The 21,047-nt window shown below is 40.7% G+C and overlaps 1 protein-coding gene across 1 annotated transcript in view; it reads right to left on the bottom strand.

The window, feature by feature from the left end:
• Nucleotides 1-1,567: 1,567 nt before the first annotated feature.
• odr4 (odr-4 GPCR localization factor homolog) overlaps nucleotides 1,568-21,047 on the bottom strand; it is a 117,574-nt gene continuing 98,094 nt past the window's right edge. Inside the window, exons 16-18 of the mRNA XM_043699510.1 lie at nucleotides 7,561-7,734; nucleotides 6,541-6,614; nucleotides 1,568-1,697 (exon numbers count right to left, since the gene is read on the bottom strand). Coding sequence (XP_043555445.1) covers nucleotides 1,686-1,697; nucleotides 6,541-6,614; nucleotides 7,561-7,734 — 260 coding nt within the window. The 3' untranslated portion in view covers nucleotides 1,568-1,685. The remainder of the gene's footprint in view (nucleotides 1,698-6,540; nucleotides 6,615-7,560; nucleotides 7,735-21,047) is intronic.

The raw sequence follows: 21,047 nt of genomic DNA, 5'->3' as shown, positions 1-21,047 counted from the left end.
CAGCCTCTGACACTCTAATGAAAACAAACCAAGTTTGTCCAACCTCTCTTTATAACAAATACATTCCAATCCAGGCAACATCCTGGCAAACCTCTTTTGCACCTTCTCCAAAGCTTCCACATCCCTCTTATAGTACAGTGACCAGAACTACATACAATACGCCAAATATGGCCTCACTAAACTTTTATACAGGTGCAACATAACTACCAACTTTTCTACTCAATGCCCCGAACAATAGAGGCAAGCATGCCATACCCGTTTCCATGCAAGATGTATCTTATTGCCTGCTAAGCTTAATGCATTATTATTCTGGATTAGTGGTGCTGGAAGAGCACAGCAATTCAGGCAGCATCCGAGGTCAGGCAAAATCCGAGGACAGGCAAAATCACCTCGGATTTTGCCTGTCCTCAGATGCTGCCTGAATTACTGTGCTCTTCCAGCACCACTAATCCAGAATCTGGTTTCCAGCATCTGCAGTCATTGTTTTTACCTTAATGCATTATTAACCTTTCTCAGAGGTCATCTAAGCATTCCTAATAAGGTCATGTGGAAAAGCAAATGACTGGCCATCTGTACAAACCACTTCTGTTGCCAGGATGAGGGGATGACAAGTCATGATTACAACTGGGCTAATGTCCCAACGAATGGAGGCATGTCTTCTAACTGGCCAGCTACAACATTTACTATCTTGGTCCTGCCTCTGGAGGCTGCTGGCCCAACGTTATCCCCTTACCTTATTGTTCCATCCGGAGGAACAAAAATATGGCACAGGAAGGTACCTCCTTAAAGTTTCACAACTCACATTTTTTATCTCCTCGAAGGCAATCCAGCCCTAATACTTGCAAATTCCTTCAACAGGTAGATCAGGCTTTGTAGAAGGGCTCAATGATGACTGATCAGGTGGAGTCCTTTTCTTAATTCTTCCATTACCTGGTTTCATCACAGCTGCCCTGAATGAGGATTGAAAACCTTAGGACTTGAAGCTTCTTATGAGAGTAAAAGTTTTCTGGTCGGCTTTTAGTCGGTCATCATATAGCAGTCAAAGGACTCAATAGCTGGGCAAGTCAACATCAGGGGAAAATAGCAGAAAAACCGAGACAACCTATTTTTAAGCATGTGAAATTTACAAGAGTCATATGCCTTCTTAATTACTGACAAGTTATGAACTTCCCTGCTGTTGAAGTTGGTCTCATCCTATTTGCAGCCAGTGCACACTGGTCACATTTGTCCGATATGTAATCCAAATTTAACGTCCTTTCAAGAGACCTGACTATCATCAGTAAATATAAAATTCCCTTGGTTGGAATCTGATTATCTCTAATTATTTAGAGATTAAAGTGTCTCCCACTAAAGAAGATGAAGATCACAATCAGGCAAAGTGAGATACAATTAGTTGATTTCTACTATAATTATTATTGTCCAACAATTTCAGAAGGTCCAAAATCAATTTAAAAGCAGTCACTTGTTTTTTATTCAGATCATCCACCATGACAGTCAAAAATGATGAAAGACCTGCCCATTTCTGTGGTAATAATACAAGACTAAAAACTGCACCAAAGTCTGTTGCTTCTCTCTCTGTGTAATGGTTTTATTCAAATGGAGCTGAGAATACAGTTTCAGTCAAAAAAGCATGGGAACTGGATCTTGTGTTCCTTGAAAAAGGAGTTGGATTGCTGATACAGTGTTCAAGCTGATTCCTGCAACAGAACAAAAGGGGAGTTCAAAATTCTCAACATACCTGTCACATTATGTTGTTAAACAGCATTATTTTTAAAAAGCACATTCCCAACATTGCAAAACTAGTTTCAGACTATTGTCTATCCTGTCCCAGCCATGTATCAGGAGATTCAACTACTAAAATTTACAATAACTGCTTGCAAAGGAACCTGTTACGTTTCATGCTAAATGTAGTTTCAATATGTGGACGATGTTGGGGCTTCAAAATAAGATTATGCCTAGATCATTGCGCTATCAGTTTGACTTGTCTTTCCTGCCATGTAGATGAAAGCATACTGTTAACACTATGAGTCAGCTTATTTATAATGTTATCAGTGTGGCATAGTCAGCGTACTTCATATTTTCTCTTGTAGGAAAACATGAGAAAGGAAAACAGTGCTGTTACAGCACTAGGAAATTTCACATGCAAGGCCAACTTCATAAGCAAGACAGAGAAAACAAAATCATGGTCATAATCTTCCATAAACAAATGAGGTAAATTACCAAATAGTCTGTTTTAAGTGTTGTCTAATGGAAAAATGATGGCCAGGCCATTAATAGTTTTCAGCTCCTCCTACAATATATGATATGGATTCTTTCACAATAATCTCAGAATAAGGAGTCCCACAATTAAGACATGTAAAAGAATTTCTTCTCTCAGAGGGTAGTGAATATATGGAATTCTTTCCTGCTGAGGGCTACTGAGGCTGTCATTAAATATGTTCAAGGCACAGATAGTAAGGAAATCACAGGTTACAGGCAAAAGACAGGAAAATGGTGTTGAGGAATGTCTGATCAGTCATGATTTTGATAAATGGAATGACCTACTTCCACTCTTGTATTTTATGGTGACATCTGAACAAACAGATGGACACGTGTTAGCTTCACAATGCACTTAACATCTCTGCTCTCCTAGAACTACCACTGAGCCAGGGAAGCCAATGTTAAGCTGGGATCAAAATACTCGCTGCTGTTCATTTTGTGATGAAATGGCATTGGAGCCTCATGCATTCATGCTCCAATGTATACAAAGAGAGATAGTAGCACCAAGGGATACTTCTTAATTTAAAAAAAAAATGAAATACTGAATCTTTTACCATTAAGACCAATGCCAGTAATTTTAAATACCTCCCTCTTTCAGTTAGGGTTGTATGCGTGCTGGTTGAATACAATGTTTTGTTATAGTCCCCATTTCTTTCAGATGGCTTCATACACAATATATGGGATGAGGATTTTGTCATGGCTGTTTCCATTCCACAGGAGAGTGAATCAATCATACAGCAGGAACAACTTTTAGGAAATTGCAGCTCATTTGCCCATTGGCTCCACACAAAGAAAGAAATCAAGAGTACTGTGCCAATGAATTCATTGACAGCATTTCTGTCTTAAGAAGCATAAAACCACCCTATGTGAGAATTGAGATTGAAGCAGGATTAAGGTATGAAAACAATGGAATCTTGTTTTTGTTATTTATCCACAATTTTTATGAGCAGTTGGTTCTGAGATTTTCATGCAATATGGATTCATTCAAAGTAGAGATTAATTAATATATTTTCCATTATTGTATATACAGGAGTGCAGAGCCAAGATAAACAAATTTCTGCTAGATGGACATTTTGGTGATGTATTTTTCTTCTCTTTACAAAGACTTGTATGTTGGTATGTGTCCTTACGTTAAAAATACTCCATTTGGGAACAAGGGAAATAAAAGGGGGAAAAGATCATTTAGCCACTTGAGCCTGCTCCTCTATTCTGCTAGATCACGAATGATTCCCCCTATCTCAATACTATTTTCCACTATAACGTCATATCCTTTGACATTTTTACTATCTAGAAATTTATCAATTGCTGTCTTGGACATGCTAAATGACTGAGCCAGAGTACTCCAGCATAGAGAATTCCAAATCTTGCATCCCAATCTTAAATGGTGGACTCCTTATTCTGATACTGCCTGCTTGTTTTAGCCTGCAACAGTTGGCAAAACATTTTTCTTGCACCTACATTGTCTAGCCCATTAATATTTATTTATCAATGAGCTTACCTCTCATTCCTCTAAACTCTGGACAATATAGGTTCAATTTCCTAAAAGGACAATGCCACAATCCAATTATGCTTTTTTTTTTAAAATTCACTCATGGATATGGGCATTGCTGACTGACTAGCATTTTTTTGCTTGTCCTTAGTTGTTCTAGAGAAAGTAGTGGTGAGCTGCCTTTTTAAAGCACTGTAGACCATGGTCTGTAAGTTTACCTACAATGTAGTACACACATACTGCTATTGAGAGTCGGTGGTGGAGTGAGTGGATGCTTGTGGGTGTGGTGCTCATAAAGCAGGTTGTTTTGTCCTAGATGGTGTCAAGCGTTTGGAACATTTTAGGAGCTGCATCCAGCTAGGCAAGAGGGAAGTAGTCCATCACAGTCCTTGTAAATGGTGGATGTGCTTTGGGCAGTCAGGACGTGAGTTATTCATCTCAGTATTCCTAGCCTCTGACCTGCTCTTATAACCACTGCATTTATGTGGCAAGTACCGTTGAGTTTTTGCTCAATGAAAATCCTAGGATTCAGTGATAGTAAGATCACTGAATGTCAAGGGGCAATGGTTAGGTTGTCTTTTATTGGAGATTGTCATTGCCTGGCATTTGTATGGCTCAAATTTTATTGCTGGTCAGTTGTTGATTTTCCCCTGTGGCAAGTATATATTTCATTGATAAGGAGACCAAAGCTACACACAATACAGGCACTCTACATCAAAGGCCTATACAATTGTAGCAAAATCTTTTCACTCCCGTGTTCTAATCCCTCATAATTGTTTGCTGCACCTATATTCTAGTTTTCAGTGACTAATGAACAAGGACATCCAGGTTTTTTTGTAGATCAACACTTCTTTTGCTCCGCAGTTTTTTTCCACAAAAATGGACAAGCTCACTTTTTTACGTTATATTCTATTTGTTGCTTATTTTCTTGCTTATTCACCCACAATGTGTAAATACCGTAGAAGCTTTTCTGCATCTCCCTCACGTCTTATTTCCATCTAGTTTTGTGTCATTAAAACTTAGAAGCATTTGATCCACATTTCTAAATTGTTGATATAAATTATGAAAAGCTGAGGCCAAGCATTGTTCCTTGCTGCACCCCAGTAGTTACAACCTTCCAATCTGTGACTGACCTAGTCCTACTCTCTGTTAACCAATTCTGAATTCATGCCAACATGTCACCCCAATCACATATATACAATTTTTCACGGTAACTTCTTTTGTAGGGTCTAATCAAAAGCCTCCTGAAAATACAAAGTCTTCTGAAAACATCATACTGTACTACTTACATCCTCCAAGAGCTCTCAATGTTTACCAAACATGATTTCCCTTTCAAAAATCTATCCTCATCCTAGCATCAATTTCTAAGTGTATAGTTATCACATCCGTTTGCTATAGAATTTAGCATTTTCCTTACTACTAACATCAGGTGTCTGCAGGTTCTAGTTTTCTCTCTCCCTTCCTTATTTCTTAAATAGTTAGATTACATTTGTAACCTCTCATGCTGCAGGAACTGTTCCAGAATCTATTGCATTTCATAAAATTATCGTTAACACACCCACTATTTCTATAGCAACCTCTTTTGACATTCTGGGATATAGATCAGGGATATAGGGGATTTATTAATTTTCAGTCCAATTAATTTTTCCAGGACTACTTTTGTTCTTAAATTGTATCCTTTGGTTCTAAATTCTTGTTAATCCCTTATTTTTCTAGCATTCCTGGCTTTTTTTTCCCTTATCTTACTCCATGAACAGACACAAAATATTGTCTAGCCTCTCTGTCATTTCTTTATTCCCATTATAAATTCTTCTGTCTCTGTCTGTTAATGGGCCCATAATTATCTTTGCTAATACTTTCTTTTTTACATAGCCAAACAAGTGTTTATTTTTCTTGAGAGTTTACTGTTACGTTCTATTTTCTACATATCAGGTTTTTGTTTCTCCTGCATTACTAAATTTTAAAACACTGTGAATCCTTGGGCTTGCTACTTTTTTTTTTGAAGTAGCTTTGTAAGCCTCTTCTGTTGATCTAATATAATCTTGAATTACTTCTCCTGTTAGCCATGGTTGGATCCCCCTTTCTGATTCCTTTGAGGCAGATAAAAAAGTAAATCTGTCATAAATCAATCACTTACTATTTAATTCTTTAAATGCTAGGTATTTCTTGTCTACCACCATAGGTTTTCATGTATATTCTCAGTCTACCTCAGTCAATTTACCCTTCATACCTTCAGAGTTTCCTTTGTTTAGATTTAACTTAGTTTCAAATTGAATTACATCACTTTCAAACTTCTTTACACAAATTAGCCATTTTCATTGCAAAATACCAGATCTGAAGTGCATGTAGGTGGAGAGCAAGAAAAAAACCCACAACTATTTCGTAGGAGGGATTAACTTATCATGATTAATAAAGTTGATTCTGTGTATGCAATGTTGTCAAGATCAAGGCACTCAGAAATTGAGCTTTTATAGTGCATATTCTCATCTTAACTTATATATTCAAGCTTAATTTCTAGTGATGTGTTATTGATAGAATGCTATCATTCAAATATATGGAACATTAAGAATTGCTATTTCTATTTCTATGTGCTCAGCCACTCTTTGGTTTGCTGGCTGACTATGTATATAGAACAAAAAGAAAGTCCTACTTAGCTTCAGCAAGTTTTAGGACAGCATGTGCTTGGTGACAGGAGCAATGGAAACTTAGCAAAACCAGGGTTTTTTTTTAATAGAAAAGCATGAAGCAACACTTTTATGTAGTTTCACTTATAATAGTTAAGTTCGACTTACACCAATGAAGTTCCCAAAATAAATCACAGAGACTGCTACTGCGATGACTCCTACACCTGCTGCTGCTGCCACACCTAAGAAACAAGGACACAAACAAATTTTATGAAGCCAAAGAAATGAAGCAGATAATGTATGCATGTCTCCATTATACCCACAAATAGCTTTAGTTAGAAGGAATGGATCTCAGAACATAATAGGCGTTATAATATAAATCAAGGGATTTAGTTCCAACCATGTATCACACTGAACTTGAATTTTATTGACTAATTGAGCTTTGCACCCTTCTAGAGATGTGCACAATGCCAGCTGACTCTGGCATGCTCTCTCAAAAGGGTGCCCATGTAGAGGTTTCCTGCATGCACTGAAAATAGTATTGGGGTACAATTCTAATGTCACACAGCCCTACTGGCTGATTGACAACAGAGTTCCTAATTTGAGTCACAAAGATCAAGTCAACAAATTGTCTGCATCAATCCAGTAAGAACTGCTGATCTGCTAGAGGCCAACCAGCCGACTTGCGAACAAATTAATTTTGAATAACTTCTGCAATTGCAAAATGTCTAGATGTATTGTGGAATGTTTCTGGTGGTATTGTGCTGAGTTCTTTGACTTGATGGGAAGTTTTGCTGCATCGACACAACGTAGGGAAGGAGTAAGTAACCTGTTTGCACAAAAGCTGCAATATGTATGGGGCATGCAGTTGTGGCGCTTCTGGGTCAGCAGGACATTGGGGAAATGGAGCAAAAGCTGCAGACAGGGCAAGTGCTTTGTGATGCCTTTTGCTAAGCTGGAGCCAGATTCCACCTGGTTCCTTGACACAGGAGACTGTCTGGCAGGTCAGCTAATGAGCATTTCAATGTGTGTGCTTATGTGCATTCTCCTTTTATGTTGCCCATTGAGGTCCTCATTCTGAGTTCTTTACATCAGAACTCATCTGCAACCTTGCTCTCCAGTCAGCTGATAAATGAATCAGCCTTTACTGCTGGTGTGGCTGTAGCCTACTCATGCCTAGTGACTCACCACGTGCAAAATCTATAGAAGCTTCAAAGACAGAATCAGCGCAAGCATCTGAGCAGCTGGCTCGAAATTTCATATCAAATGATGGGGCTACTTCATCAGTGCTGGATTCTAGCTCTCTCACTTCCTCTGGTTCCTGGGACTGTTGTGGCTGAGCAGATGGCTGTTCTCGTTTGTCTGAAAGCAAAAGAAATCAGAAAAGGAAGTTTGATGTGAGGGAAAGGGGATGGGACGGAAAGCAAGATACACATGGTCACACCATTAGTATCTTGTTCATCATTTCATGTCTCAGGATGAGAGCGAGCTGGGAGTTGAGAAGAGGCTAAGGCAGGAACATACCAGTATCCTCAAGATCTCAGCACACTGGATGACTCTTTTGTAAATGGCCCCATAATGTGGAGTGTCATCTCCTCCAAAGGGCTCAGGAAATGCAGCTGTCCTAATCTCCACCAGTTTTGCTCTGCTCCCTTTTAGCATGCCTCACCTTATCCTAGAAGAGAGGGCAGAATATCCGCAGTTGTACTGCACTGTTTTCCTGATGTACCTAACACAGCTGAATCACTGAAAGTAACTGGTGGCAGTGGGTGATGAGTGTGAGGGTGAATATTTGTACAAATACCTGGATGTTAAGCTATGAACTCAGAGTCAGGGATGCTGTTCGGTGAGTGGCACAGAGTGGTGCATTGAACAGTGAGAGGAGCTGGTGATGTCACATCAAGATGTGTTCACTGACTCTGGCTTTCCACGTGGGGCTATTCAATTTTGTGGCAGTACCGCCAGTCGTTGAAGCCAGATGCTGGAGTTGACCAGTCTGGTCACTGTTCCTACTTCTTTCTGAAGGTGGTCCTTGAAGGTTTCCAGTTGTGTCGCTTCTTGTAACTGCCTGCATCACCAATGTCATTAGAGTCACATCTATTACCTTGGGATCCTCTTTGTGCTGGTGCTCCACATTTAATCTTCTAAATTGGTCTACAGTTCCTATAAGAGGGACAGCCAACTGCATGACCCATTTTCAGCACGTTATTCAGCCCCCTACAGAGTGCACAGGCAGTCAGCAGCACGTATCCACTCATTAATATTTTATAAAAGTGCAAACGAAATAGCAGCATCATGTTTACCAGCTGCCCACCTCCAATGAAACCAGAGCAAGCAGGTTGCAAATCATGAATCTCAGTACCCAAAAACTGGGAAAACCAATTTTTCAACCATTCTTGAAAGTAACTAACTACATTTTAAACAAATAATTGCATTATTAGGCCAAAAAAGATTTGAGGAGCTTTAAGGTTAAACTCCCCCATTATAGCTGCTCAGGCCACAGATGGAGAGTCACGAATGTGCAACACCTGAGGAACACAATTCCATGCGTCAAAGTGGATAATTTACTGTTTCATATCAGATTAATACTTACAGCCTTATGATTGCAAAAAACACATCATACAATTTATAGTATTAGGTTAGAAACAAATAATTATTTTGTAACAAAGTGTACAAAATAACACAAAGATAGAAATAAATACAACTTCGTACCAGAGGTAGACTCACTGCTACAAAACAATGTAATGCTCGCTTTTACTGAATAATTTTAACAGTGATAATACAATTCTAAAATCATATATTAGTAAGGTAGTGCATGTGGGTGTGCCAAGGCACCCTTGTTCATGGTTTTCCATATTGATGTCAATGTAGGCTATTATATTTTGAAATCTTTTAAAATATTGGAGTGGGTATTAAATTGAGCCCATAACAACCTTCATTTCAGGTGCCACAATCCCACCAAATGATCCCAGAGAGTTGAAGATCCATATGAACATTTATGACATGAAATGCAAAGCAAACCACTGTGGTGCAGATGATATTGCTTGTAAACATGTACAAAGCAGAGATCATCATCTGGATGAGTGTGCCAAATTGACTGCAGGCTGAGATGGCTATATTGGAATGAAATTAATAGCATGTGTTGGCCTTGCTCAACAAAGCATCAAAGTATATGGAGGAAGGCCCCCTCATCAGAAGTACTTAGAAAAGCTAATGTAGGATTTCCAAGCAAGTTAATTAGTACTTTAGGCTGACTTCTAGGTGATATTTGCTGAATTTACATACTGTTCAATGTACAATTTGTCTGCAAAGAGGGGGATCCACCCGTTGTTGGCTCCTTTACAAATTACCCACCTCAGTCATAGTTGGTCTGGTAAGGCTACCTCCGGGGATACAGCATGTCTGGGAGCATGAAGGAAGACACTAAGCAGTAGGATAAGCAACCATAAGACGGAATAGAAGAAGGAATCTCAGGAGGAGGCCATGTCCATAGAGGATCTAAGAGTGCACTTCTACTTAAAACTTCACTGAGTAGCAGTGCATAAGTTATGACATCTGTCGTAACCATAGCTGCAGCCTCGAAGGTATGGCTGTCAAGGTTACTTTACTTTTAACTTATGTGCTTTGGGCTTTTTGTAGGCTGTAAATAATGACATTAGTTTTGACAAAATGTGTCATTTTATGATCTTTATGTTTTGGAAATTTAAATTTGTAATTGTAAGATACCTGAAATTCTAGAAATCAGAAATTGCCAGATCACCCAAGGTTTTTACTTTGTAAACATCATTCCATGTGTACTTACAAATAAGAATTAGAAGGGTAAAAGCTATGAAACAACACGCGAGCTTGTTAACAGATGAATTGAAGACATGAATTATGAGCAGAATTGCCTGCCTTCATTAAGAAATGTGAATTATTTACATAATTGCCCCAAATCAAAGAAAGGTTGTTAACAAAGCAAGGTGTTGAAAAAAATACTTTTCAGTTCAAAGGACAAATTTGGGAATTGAAGTCAATTAGTTGAAATCTTGAGCTTGGACATTCCAGGTATGTTACAAAAGGAAAATAATTGGAATGTTGGCCTTTCATCCAAAGAGGATGGAATAAGCAAAGAAATTAAGATTTTCAAATTTCCAGCATAATAGATACTAGTCTTCAATCAATTCGATTCACTCCACGTTGTATCAAGAAATGGTTGGATGCACTGAATATTGCAAAGATCCTGTGCCATGACAAGATTCCAGCAACAGTAGAAGATCTGAGCTTGAGAACGTACCGTTGCCTAGCGAAGCTGTTCCAGTAGAATTATAACACCAGTATCTACCCAATAATGTGGAAAATTGTCCAGATATGTCGCAAACACAAAAAGCAGGACCATGTCAACCTGGACTAATTACAGTCCCATCAATCTACTCTCGATCATCTGTAAAGTGATGGAAGGTGTCATCAACACTGCTATCAAGCAGCACTTGCTTAGCAATAACCTGCTCAATGGGGCCCAGTTTGGCCACTCAGCTCCTGACCTCATTACAGCCTTTGACATCTAGTTTGCATTCAACAGAGCCTTCATAAAACTGGAATCAAGGGGTATTAGAGGGCAAATTCTCTGCTGGTTGGAGTCATGCCTGTCCCACAGGAAGATGGTCATGGTTGTTGGAGGTCAGTCATCTCAGCTCCATGGCACTTCTACAGGAGTATCCTAGGCCCAATGAACTTCATCTGCTTCATCAATGAGCTTCCCTCCATTATAAAGTCAGAAGTCGAGACAATATTCAGGCTTGGGATGACAAGTGGCAAGTAACATTTGCGCCACACAAATAACAGGCAATGACCATCTCCAGTAAAAGAAAATCTAGTCATTGCCCCTTGACATTCAATTACCATCACTGAATCCCCAACTATCAATATCTGAGGGGTCACCACTGACCAGACACTCAATTGGTCTCATCACAAACACAGTGACTACAAGAGAGGGTCAGAGGCCAGGAATACTGTGGTGAGTAACTCATCTCCTGACTCCCTGAAGCCTGCCCATCATCTTCAACGCACAAGTCAGGTCTGTGATGGGATACTCACCACTTACCTGGATGAGTGCAATAACACTCAAGAAGCCTGACACCATGCAGGACAAAGTAGCTGCTTGACTAGCACCATATCCACAAGCATCTACTCCGTTCACCACTGATGCTCAGTAGCAGCAGCATGCACTATCTACAAGAGGCACTGCAGAAATTCACCAAAGATCCTTAGAAAGCACTTTCCAAATCCAAGACCACTTCCATCTAGAAAGGCGAGGGCAGTAGATACATGGGGACACGCCTCTTTCAAGATCCTCTCCAAGCTACTCACCATCCTGTTTTGGAAATATTTTCATTTTGATTTTATTTCCATGTGTATTTTACAGTATGAATACAATAAAATAGTGAAAAGTTTTTATTTGTCGCCATGAAAAAGCACCATTTTAAATAATTTAAGAATAAGGAATAAAAGATATAGCTTGAAGAAGCCAGCTCATCACCGTCAACAATACTTGCGTCGCCATGCTTCTGCCAATGCTTCACCACTGTCTACACCAAACCAACCAACATCAAAATTGCTGATCTTCAAATGCCACCTTTGTTGTTGGACCAATTCTCCTCCATCACTGCCTCATGGTGGCACAGTGGTTAGCACTGTTGCCTCACAGTGCCAGAGACCCAGTTTCAATTCCTGCCTCAGGCAACTGTCTGTGTGGAGTTTGCACATTCTCCCCGTGTCTGCGTGGGTTTCCTCCGGGTGCTCCGGTTTCCTTCCACAGTCCAAAAATGTGCAGGTTAGGTGAATTGGCCATGCTAAATTGCCTGTCATGTTAGGGGTAAATGTAGGGGAATTGGTCTGGGTGGGTTGCTCTTCGGAGGGTCGGTGTGGACTTGTTGGGCCGAAGGGCCTGTTTCCACACTGTAAGTAATCTAATCTAATCTAAATTTCAAAATACCAGGCAAGTGTTTTTAAGGTAGAAATTTAAACCAGAATACGAGCAAATATCATAACACATCTGGACAGCTGTAAACTCCATAGTGTAAAGCAAGCTGCAGTTTTGGCTGAAGTTATGATTTAACTCACAAATGGCCTTTTTATATAAAAAGTCAATACAGAAAAGAAAACAGCTTGTGTTCCCAAGGTAGACAAAACAAAATGAAGACGACAGGAATGAATCTTGGCTTTATCAGTGATGGCATTGATTATAAGAGCAAGGAGGCTATGTTGGAGCTGTACAAATTTTGGTTAGGCTCTCAAACCCTCCAATCCTTGCAACATCCTCATAAACCTTTTCTGAACGCTTTCAAGTTTCACAGTATTCTTCCTATAGCAGGGAGACCAGAATTGCCTGCAGTATTTCAAAAATGGCCTAACCAATGTCCTGTACAGCCACAACATGACTTCCCAACTCCTATACTCAATGCACTGACCAATAAGGCCAAGCAAACCAAATGCCTTCTTCACCACCCTGTCTACTTATGACTCTCCTTTCAAGGAACTATGAAGGTGCACTCCAAGGTCTCTTTGCTCAGCAACACTCCCCAGGACCTTACCGTTAAGTGTATACATCCTGCCCTGATTTATCTTGCCAAAATACAGCATCTCACATTTATCTAAATTAAACCCAATCTGCCATCCATGGTCCATTGGCCCATCTGATCAAGGTACACTTGGTACATCCCAGATGTGTCAGAATGCCATGCAAATAAATTGCAGGAAGGAAGTATTTGTTCTTGGTTAACTTGCTTGGGTTGTCAAAGAAACAGTCAGTTTAGGAATAGCTTTAAAATAGGCAGTTTACACCTGGCGGTGGATCGTCTTGGAGAAAACAAGGTACTACATGCTGTTGATCACAAAGCAAGAAGAGCTATGAAGCCCGTACTTATGCCAGATTGTCCACAATTGTGAGGTGCTTAGAATGTTGAAAGGTTGTGTAGCTGGATGCTTGTGGAAGGACTGCAAGAAATCTCAGATTTTAGATAATAGCAGGAACACTCAGAAAAATCAAAGTGAATTCCTGAGACCTGTGGCACACTTTGGTTTGATCCCAGGAGAAGTGAAGGAACCCTCAAGACCCTCAAGTGGGTGAAAATAGAAGTACTTGCCTTGTTTATTCTTGTACAATAAATGCGCTTGTTTAAAATCTGAAATCTTGGAGTGTACTTTGTTCAGTAACCAGCTAGGAGTTCAAATTCATTTTTAAAAGTTAATGGTCTTCCTCAAGATTATTAGCAACACTTCAGTTTATACTGACCATCCCTACTGACAAACAGAAGCAGAATAAGTGTATACAAAATCTTGGATGCAAGACAGGCTTACTGGTGGTGCAAGATGGCACTGACCATAACATACATTGCCTTACATGCTCCTCAATCAGAGCCCTGCAATTTTTGTCAGGTGAACGGGATCATACTCCTCAAATATATTCATTTGTTGTGGTAGCCCATGACTAACGTTGACAAGATGGCCAACTGTGGCTTTTTAGCTGACACAAGTTGGCCAAAAGAGATTGACAGCTACACGCTACAGATGTTCATTGAGAGACTTGTGGTCTCCATACAGTGTTACTGGTTAAGATAATGAAAGGGCTCTGGTGATTATTTTCCAGCATTCTATAGACTCTGGAAGAGTTCCAATGGACTGGAGGGTAGCTAATGTAAGCTCACCTTTTAAAAGAGGAAAGAGAGAGCAAATGGGGAATATACACTGGTTAGCCTGGCATCAGTGGTGGGGAAAATGCTTAAGTTAACTTGGAAAGCAGCGATAGAAATGGTCCAAGTCAGCATGGATTCACTCAAGGGAAATCATGCTTGACAAATCTTCTGATATTTTGAGGATGCGATCAGTCAAATAGACAATGGTAAATCGATAGATGTTGTGTATCTAGGCTTTCAGAAGACTTTTGACAAGGTTCAGATTCTGGGTAATCCGAAATGGAGGACGGGAAAATTTCTGGCTGTAACAGCTACTCCTTTTTTAAGGTATTTTAGGTGTTGGAGGTGATTTCCTCAAATTCCAGGAGCAGCAATTACTGTTTCATATGCTGTTGCATTGTTTTGGAACTTAGGGAAAAACAAAGTCAAAACAACAACAGTTTTACAAAGGAAGAGGTACAGACAAAGGAAGCACATGGTGAGGTCAGTGCAGGAGAGAGAGAGAGAAAGAGAGAGAGAGAAAGAAAAACTGACACCACAGTGAACCTGCACAGTTACTGCCTTTGCTGTTTGAATTCGCTGGACATCGGAGTGCATCTGGGAAAATCAACAAACGGTGAAATTCACAACTGATCTTGGAGGAACTGTTTGGGTGAAGTCACAGCACGGTGAATAGTTTTAACCTGGAGCAGTGTTTTGTAGAGGAATAAGAAGGTGTTATTTTCTGGGTCTGGCGATTATGAAGGAGCAAAAATGGCCTTTAGTAGAGTGATATGCGCTTCTCGTCAGATGTGGGAGAATTTACAGGTTACTGTGGATTATATCTGCAATAAATGCTGTTGGTTGCGCATCCTATCAGATCAAATGGATCGGTTGGAAAGACAGTTAGAGGCAATGAGGAATTTGCAACAGCAATGGTATGTGATGGATAGCAATTATAGGAAGGGGGGAAAAGTCTCAGATACAGTCACATAGATGGTTAAATCCAAGAAAGGTAAGAGAGGTAGGCAGTTAGTGCAGGAGTCTTCTGTGGCTATCCCCATTTCAAAAAAGGATGCTGTTTTAGAAAATGTAGGGGATGATGGATTCTCAAGGGAATGTAGCACGAACAGCCAAGTTTCTGGTATTGAGACTGGCTCTAATGCAAAAAGGGATACGTTGGGTTTCAAGAGATCAACTGTGTTAGCGACTCCCTCTTCCAAGTTACAGACGGATGTTTCTGTGGCCAGCAGCGAAAAATCAGAATGGTGTGTTGCTTCCCTGGTGCCAGGATCAAAGATGTCTCAGACAGGGTGCAGAATGTTCTCAAGTGGGAGATGGGTCAGCAAGACATCATTGTCCACATTGCAACCATAGGAAGGGAAAAGAAGATTCTGAAGGGAGATTACAGAGAGTTGGGCAGGAATTTAAAAAGGAGATCCTCGAGAGTAATAATATCTGGATTATTCCCAGTGCTATGAGCTAGTGAGGGCAGGAATAGGAGAATAGAGCAGATGAATGCATGGCTGAGGAGCTCGTGTATGGGAGAAGGATTCACATTTTTGGATCATGGGAATCTCTTTTGGGGTAGAAGTGACCTGTACAAGAACGACGCATTGCACCGAAATTGGAAGGTGATTAATATACTGGCAGGGAGATTTGCTAGAGCTGGGTGGAAGGATTTAAACTAGTAAAATGACGGGGGGGGGGGGGGGAAATCCAGGGAGATAGTGAGGAAAGAAATCAATCTGAGACTGGTACAGTTGAGAACAGAAGTGAGTCAAACAGTCAGGGCAGGCAGGGACAAGGTAGGACTAATACATTAAATTTATTTCAATGCAAGAGAAGGCAGATGAACTCAGGGCCTGGTTAGGAACATGGGACTGGGATATCAGCAATTACAGAAACATGGCTCAGGGATGGGCAGACTGGCAGCTTAATGTTCCAGGATACAAATGCTACAGGAAAGATAGAAAGGGAGGCAAGAGAGGAGAGGGAAGAGGCGTTTTTGATAAGGGATAGCATTACAGCTGTGCTGAGGGAGGATATTCCTGGAAATACATCCAGGGAAGTTATTTGGGTGGACTGAGAAATAAGAAAGGGAGGATCACCTTATTGGGATAGTATTATAGACCCCCTAATAATTAGAGGGAAATTGAGAAACAAATTTGTAAGGAGATCGCAGCTATCTGTAAGAATAATAGGTGGTTATGGTTGGGGATTTTAACTTACCAAACATGGACTGGGACTGCCATAGTGTTAATGGTTTAGATGGAGAAGAATTTGTCAAGTATGTACAAGAAATGTTTTTGATTCAGCTACATTGAATGTAGCTACTCGAGAAGGTACAAACTTTGACCTACTCTTGGGAAATAAGGCAGGGCAAGTGACTGAGGTGTCAGTGGGGGAGCACTTTGGGGCCAGCGACCATAATTATATTCGTTTTAAAATAGTGATGGAAAAGGATAGACTAGATCTAAAAGTTGAAGTTCTAAATTGGAGAAAGGCCAATTTCGACGGTATTAGGCAAGAACTTTCAAAAGCTGATTGGGGGCAAATGTTCGCTGGTAAAGGGATGGCTGGAAAATGGGAAGCCTTCAGAAATGAAATAATGAGAGTCCAGAGGAAGTATATTCCTGTTAGGGTGAAAGGAAAGGCTGGTAGGTATAGGGAATGCTGAATGACTAAAGAAATTAAGGGTTTGGTTAAGAAAAAGAAGGAAGAATATGTCAGGATAGATTCAGTGAATCCTTAGAAGAGTATAAAGGCAGTAGGAGTATACTTAAGAGGGAAATCGAGAGGGCAAAATGCTTTGGCAAATAGAATTAAGGAGAATCCAAACGGTTTTCACTAATACATTAAGGACAAAAGAGTAACTAGGGAAAGGATAGGTCCCCTCAAAGATCAGCAAGGTGGCCTTTTTGTGGAGCCGCAGAAAATGGAGGAGGTACTAAATGATATTTTGCATCTGTATTTACTGTGGAAAAGGACATGGAAAATATAGAATGTAAGAGAATAGATGGCAACATCTTGAAAAATGTTCATGTTACAGAAGAGGAAGTGCTGGATGCCTGGAAACGCATAAAGGTGGATAAATCCCCAGGACCTGAGCAGGTGTACCCTAGAAGTCTTTGGGAAGCTAGGGAAGTGATTGCTGGGCCTCTTGCTGAGATATTTGTATCATTGATAGTTACAGGTGAGGTGCAGGTTGGCTAACGTGGTGTCACTGTTTCAGAAGGTTGGTAAGGACAAGTCAGGGAACTATAGACCAGTGAGCCTGATGTCGGTGGTGGGCAAGTTGTTGGAGGGAATCCTGAGGGACAGGATGTACATGTATTTGGAAAGGCAAAGTTTGATTAGGGATAGTCAACGTGGCTTTGTGCTTGGGAAATCATGTCTCACAAACTTGATTGAGTTTTTTTTAAAAAGTAACAAAGAGGACTGATTAGGGCAGAGCGGTAGATGTGATCTATATGGACTTCAGTAAGGCGTTCAACAAGGTTCCCCATGGGAGCCTGGTGAGCAAGGTTAGATCTCATGGAATACAGGGAGAACTACCAATTAGATATAGAAGTGGCCCAAAGGTAGAAGACAGAGGGTGGTGGTGAAGAGTTGTTTTTCAGACTGGAGGCCTGTGACCAATGAAGTGCCACAAGGGTCCACTACTTTTTGTCATTTATATAAATGATTCGGATGTGAGCATAAGAGGTACAGTTAGTAAGTTTGCAGATGACACCAAAATTGGAGGTGTAGTGGACAGCGAAGAAGGTTACCTCAGATTACAGCAGGATCTTGATCAGATGGGCCAATAGGCTGAGAATTGGCAGATGGAGTTTCATTCAGATAAATGTGAGGTGATGCATTTTGGGAAAGCAATTCTTAGCAGGACTTATACACTTAATGCTAAGGTCCTATGGAGTGTTGCTGAACAAAGAGATCTTGGAGTGCCGATTTATGGCTCCTTGAAAGTGGAGTCGCAGGTAGATTAGGATAGTGAAGGCGGCATTTGGTATGCTTCCTTTTCTTGGTCAGAGTATTGACTACAGGGGTTGGGAGGACATGTAGCGCCTGTACAGGACATTGGTTTGGCCACTGTTGGAATATTGCGTGCAATTCTGGTCTCCTTCCCATTGGAAAGATGTTGTGAAACTTGAAATGGTTCAGAAAAGATTTACGAGGATATTGCCAGGGTTGGAGGATCTGAGTTACAGGAAAGGCTGAACAGGCTGGGGCTGTTTTCCCTGGAGTGTCGGTGGCTGAGGGGTGACCTTATAGAGGTTTACAAGATTATGAGGGGCATGTATAAGATAAATAGACAAAGTCTTTTCTCTGCGGCAGGGGAGTCCAGAACTAGAGGGTATAGGTTTAGGGTGAGAGGGGAAAGATATAAAAGAGACCCAAGGGGCAACCATTTCACACAGAGGGTGGTACGTGTATGGAATGAGCTGCCAGAGGAAGTGGTGGAGGCTGGTACAATTGCAACACTTAAAAGGCATTCGGATGGGTATATGAACAGGAAGGGTTTGGAGGGACATGGGCCGGATGCTGGCAGGTGGGACTAGATTTGGTTGGGATATCTGGTAGGCGTGGATGGGTTGGACCGAAGGGTCTGTTTTCGTGCTATACATTTCTATGACAAGAGATTAGTCAGCAAAATTAAAGTTTATGGTATCGGAGATAATGTATTAACATGGATAGAGAACTGGGTGGCAGACAGGAAGCAAAGACTTGGAGTAAACAGGTTTTCTTCAGAGTGGCAGGCTGTGGTGAGTGAGGTATTACAGGATTCAATGCCAGGACCCCAGCTGTTCCCTATGTTAATGATTTAGACGAAGGAAATGAATGTGATATCTCCAAATGTGCAGATGACACTAAGCTGCGTGTCAGTCTGTGCTGTGAGGGGGCATGCTAAGAGGCTCTAGTGTGACTTGGACAGGCTGGCTGAATGGTCAAATACTTGGCAAATGCAATGTGGATGAATGTGAAGCTATACACGTTGGTGGCAAAAACAGAAGGCTATTATCTGAATGGTGGCAGCTTAGGAAAAGGTGACGTGCAACATGACCCGGGTGTCATGGTGGAACAGTAGCGGAAGGTTGGCATGCAGGTGCAGCAGGCGGTGAGGAAAGCTAATGGCATGCTGGCCTTCATAACAAGAAGGATTGGGTATAAGAGTAGTGATGCCTTGCTGCAGTAATACAGGGCCTGGGCTGCAGCAGTCTGAGCAGCTAAGCTGAGTGGTAATAGCGAGGACACTGACAGCGTGTTAACTGTAGTAGCAATAAGCTTCTCCTCCATATAGCACACTGAAGGGTGAGTTACACTGTGATACTTGTTAAGGTGAGCAAATATTCCATTCAGGAAGACAGGCTGCACACTGTGCACAAATTTGGAGGTGGACTCATCTATGTTATTCAACATGGTCTATGTGCTTTAGACAAAGTCTCCGAGGGTATCAATTTTATTTTGGTCTAAGTCCATTAGTCTACTTCAGAAGCTTGAATTATTGAAGTTCATACCCCAAGTCCTCTGCAGAAGAAAAAAATACCAGAAAATACCCTCTGGTGAGTTGATACCAATTGCTATCCCTTCCCATCTCTGTCATTATATTCTTATTCTTTATTTATTCTTTCATATGATGTGGGCATCACTGGTTTGGCCACTATTTGTTCCCCATTCCTAACTGCACTCGAAAAAGTGGCTGAAAGCTGTCTTCTTAAGTCTCTGTACTATACATGGTGTAGGCACACCCACAGTCCTGTTAAGGAATTACAGGATTTTTATCCGAGGTTACAGCGATGCAGTTTCAAATGAGAATTGTGTGTGATGTGAAGGGGAATGTATAAGTGGTGGTGTTTCTATGCATATGCTCATCCTGTCCTAGGCATTAAAGGTCGTGAGTTTGGAAGATGCTGTCAAAAGATCCTTGGCAGCAGATCTTGCAAATGAACATACACTGCTGCCACTGTGCATCAGTGGTGGATAAGGTACCAGTCAAGTGAGTGGTGTTGAGCTTCAAGAGTGATTGGAGCTGCACCCAATTGCCATCTGTGGCATTTTATATCTCATTCCTGACTTGTAAATGATGGAAAGGCTTTGGCAAGTTAGGTGATGAGTTACTACCACAGAATTTCCAGCCTTTGATTTATAATTACAATATTTATATGGATAGTCCAGTTCAAGTTTTGGTCAATGATAACCTTGAGGTGTTGATGGTTGGCAAAATAACAGTAGTTATTGAAAATCAAGGAGAAATGTTTAGACTTTCTCTCATCAGAGAGGGTTCTTGCCTGGTCTATTTGCCTGTATTGCAAATATTTTCTGTTTTTTAATCAATGCAAACTCAATGCTGTTCACTTCTTGCTGCATATGATGACAGACTGCTTCAAAATTTGATGATTTGGAGATGCCGGTGTTGGACTGGGGTGTACAAAGTTAAAAATCACACAACACCAGGTTATAGACCTGGTGTTGTGTGATTATCAAAATTTGATGAACAGCATCTGAAACTGAACATTGTGCAATCAGCAGCAACACTCTCATTTTTGGCCTTATGATGGAGTGAACGTAATTAATGAATCACCAAAGATAGCTTGATTTAGGAAACGACCCTGATGAGTTCATGCAGCAATATCTTGGGCAGAGATGATTGGTCACCAACAGCCACAATCAACTTCCTTTGTGCTGGTTGTAACTTCATCGAATCAAATGCTGCTTTGATGATGTCAACAACTACACTCTCACCTCACATTTGAAGTTCAGATTTTTTAAAATCCTTGTTTTGGCAAAGCCAAATTGAATCAGCAGCCAAGAAGCCCAAACCATACATCAACATATTTGTTTGTAAGTGCAATCAAAGGTTACTATCAATAACACCTTCCATCATATTTCTGATATTCAGGATTAGATGGATGGAACAATAACTAGCCAGGTTGAATTGATCCTGCTTATATCTGGTAAGCTACATGCAGATTCTTCCTTTAACACAGCCTATATATTGTACAAATGTCTGCAGCTGAGATC

This window comes from Chiloscyllium plagiosum, chromosome 11 (genome assembly GCF_004010195.1).
Source record: "Chiloscyllium plagiosum isolate BGI_BamShark_2017 chromosome 11, ASM401019v2, whole genome shotgun sequence".
Taxonomy (NCBI): Eukaryota; Metazoa; Chordata; class Chondrichthyes; order Orectolobiformes; family Hemiscylliidae; genus Chiloscyllium; species Chiloscyllium plagiosum.
This window is presented reverse-complemented; position numbering and strand designations above follow the sequence as displayed.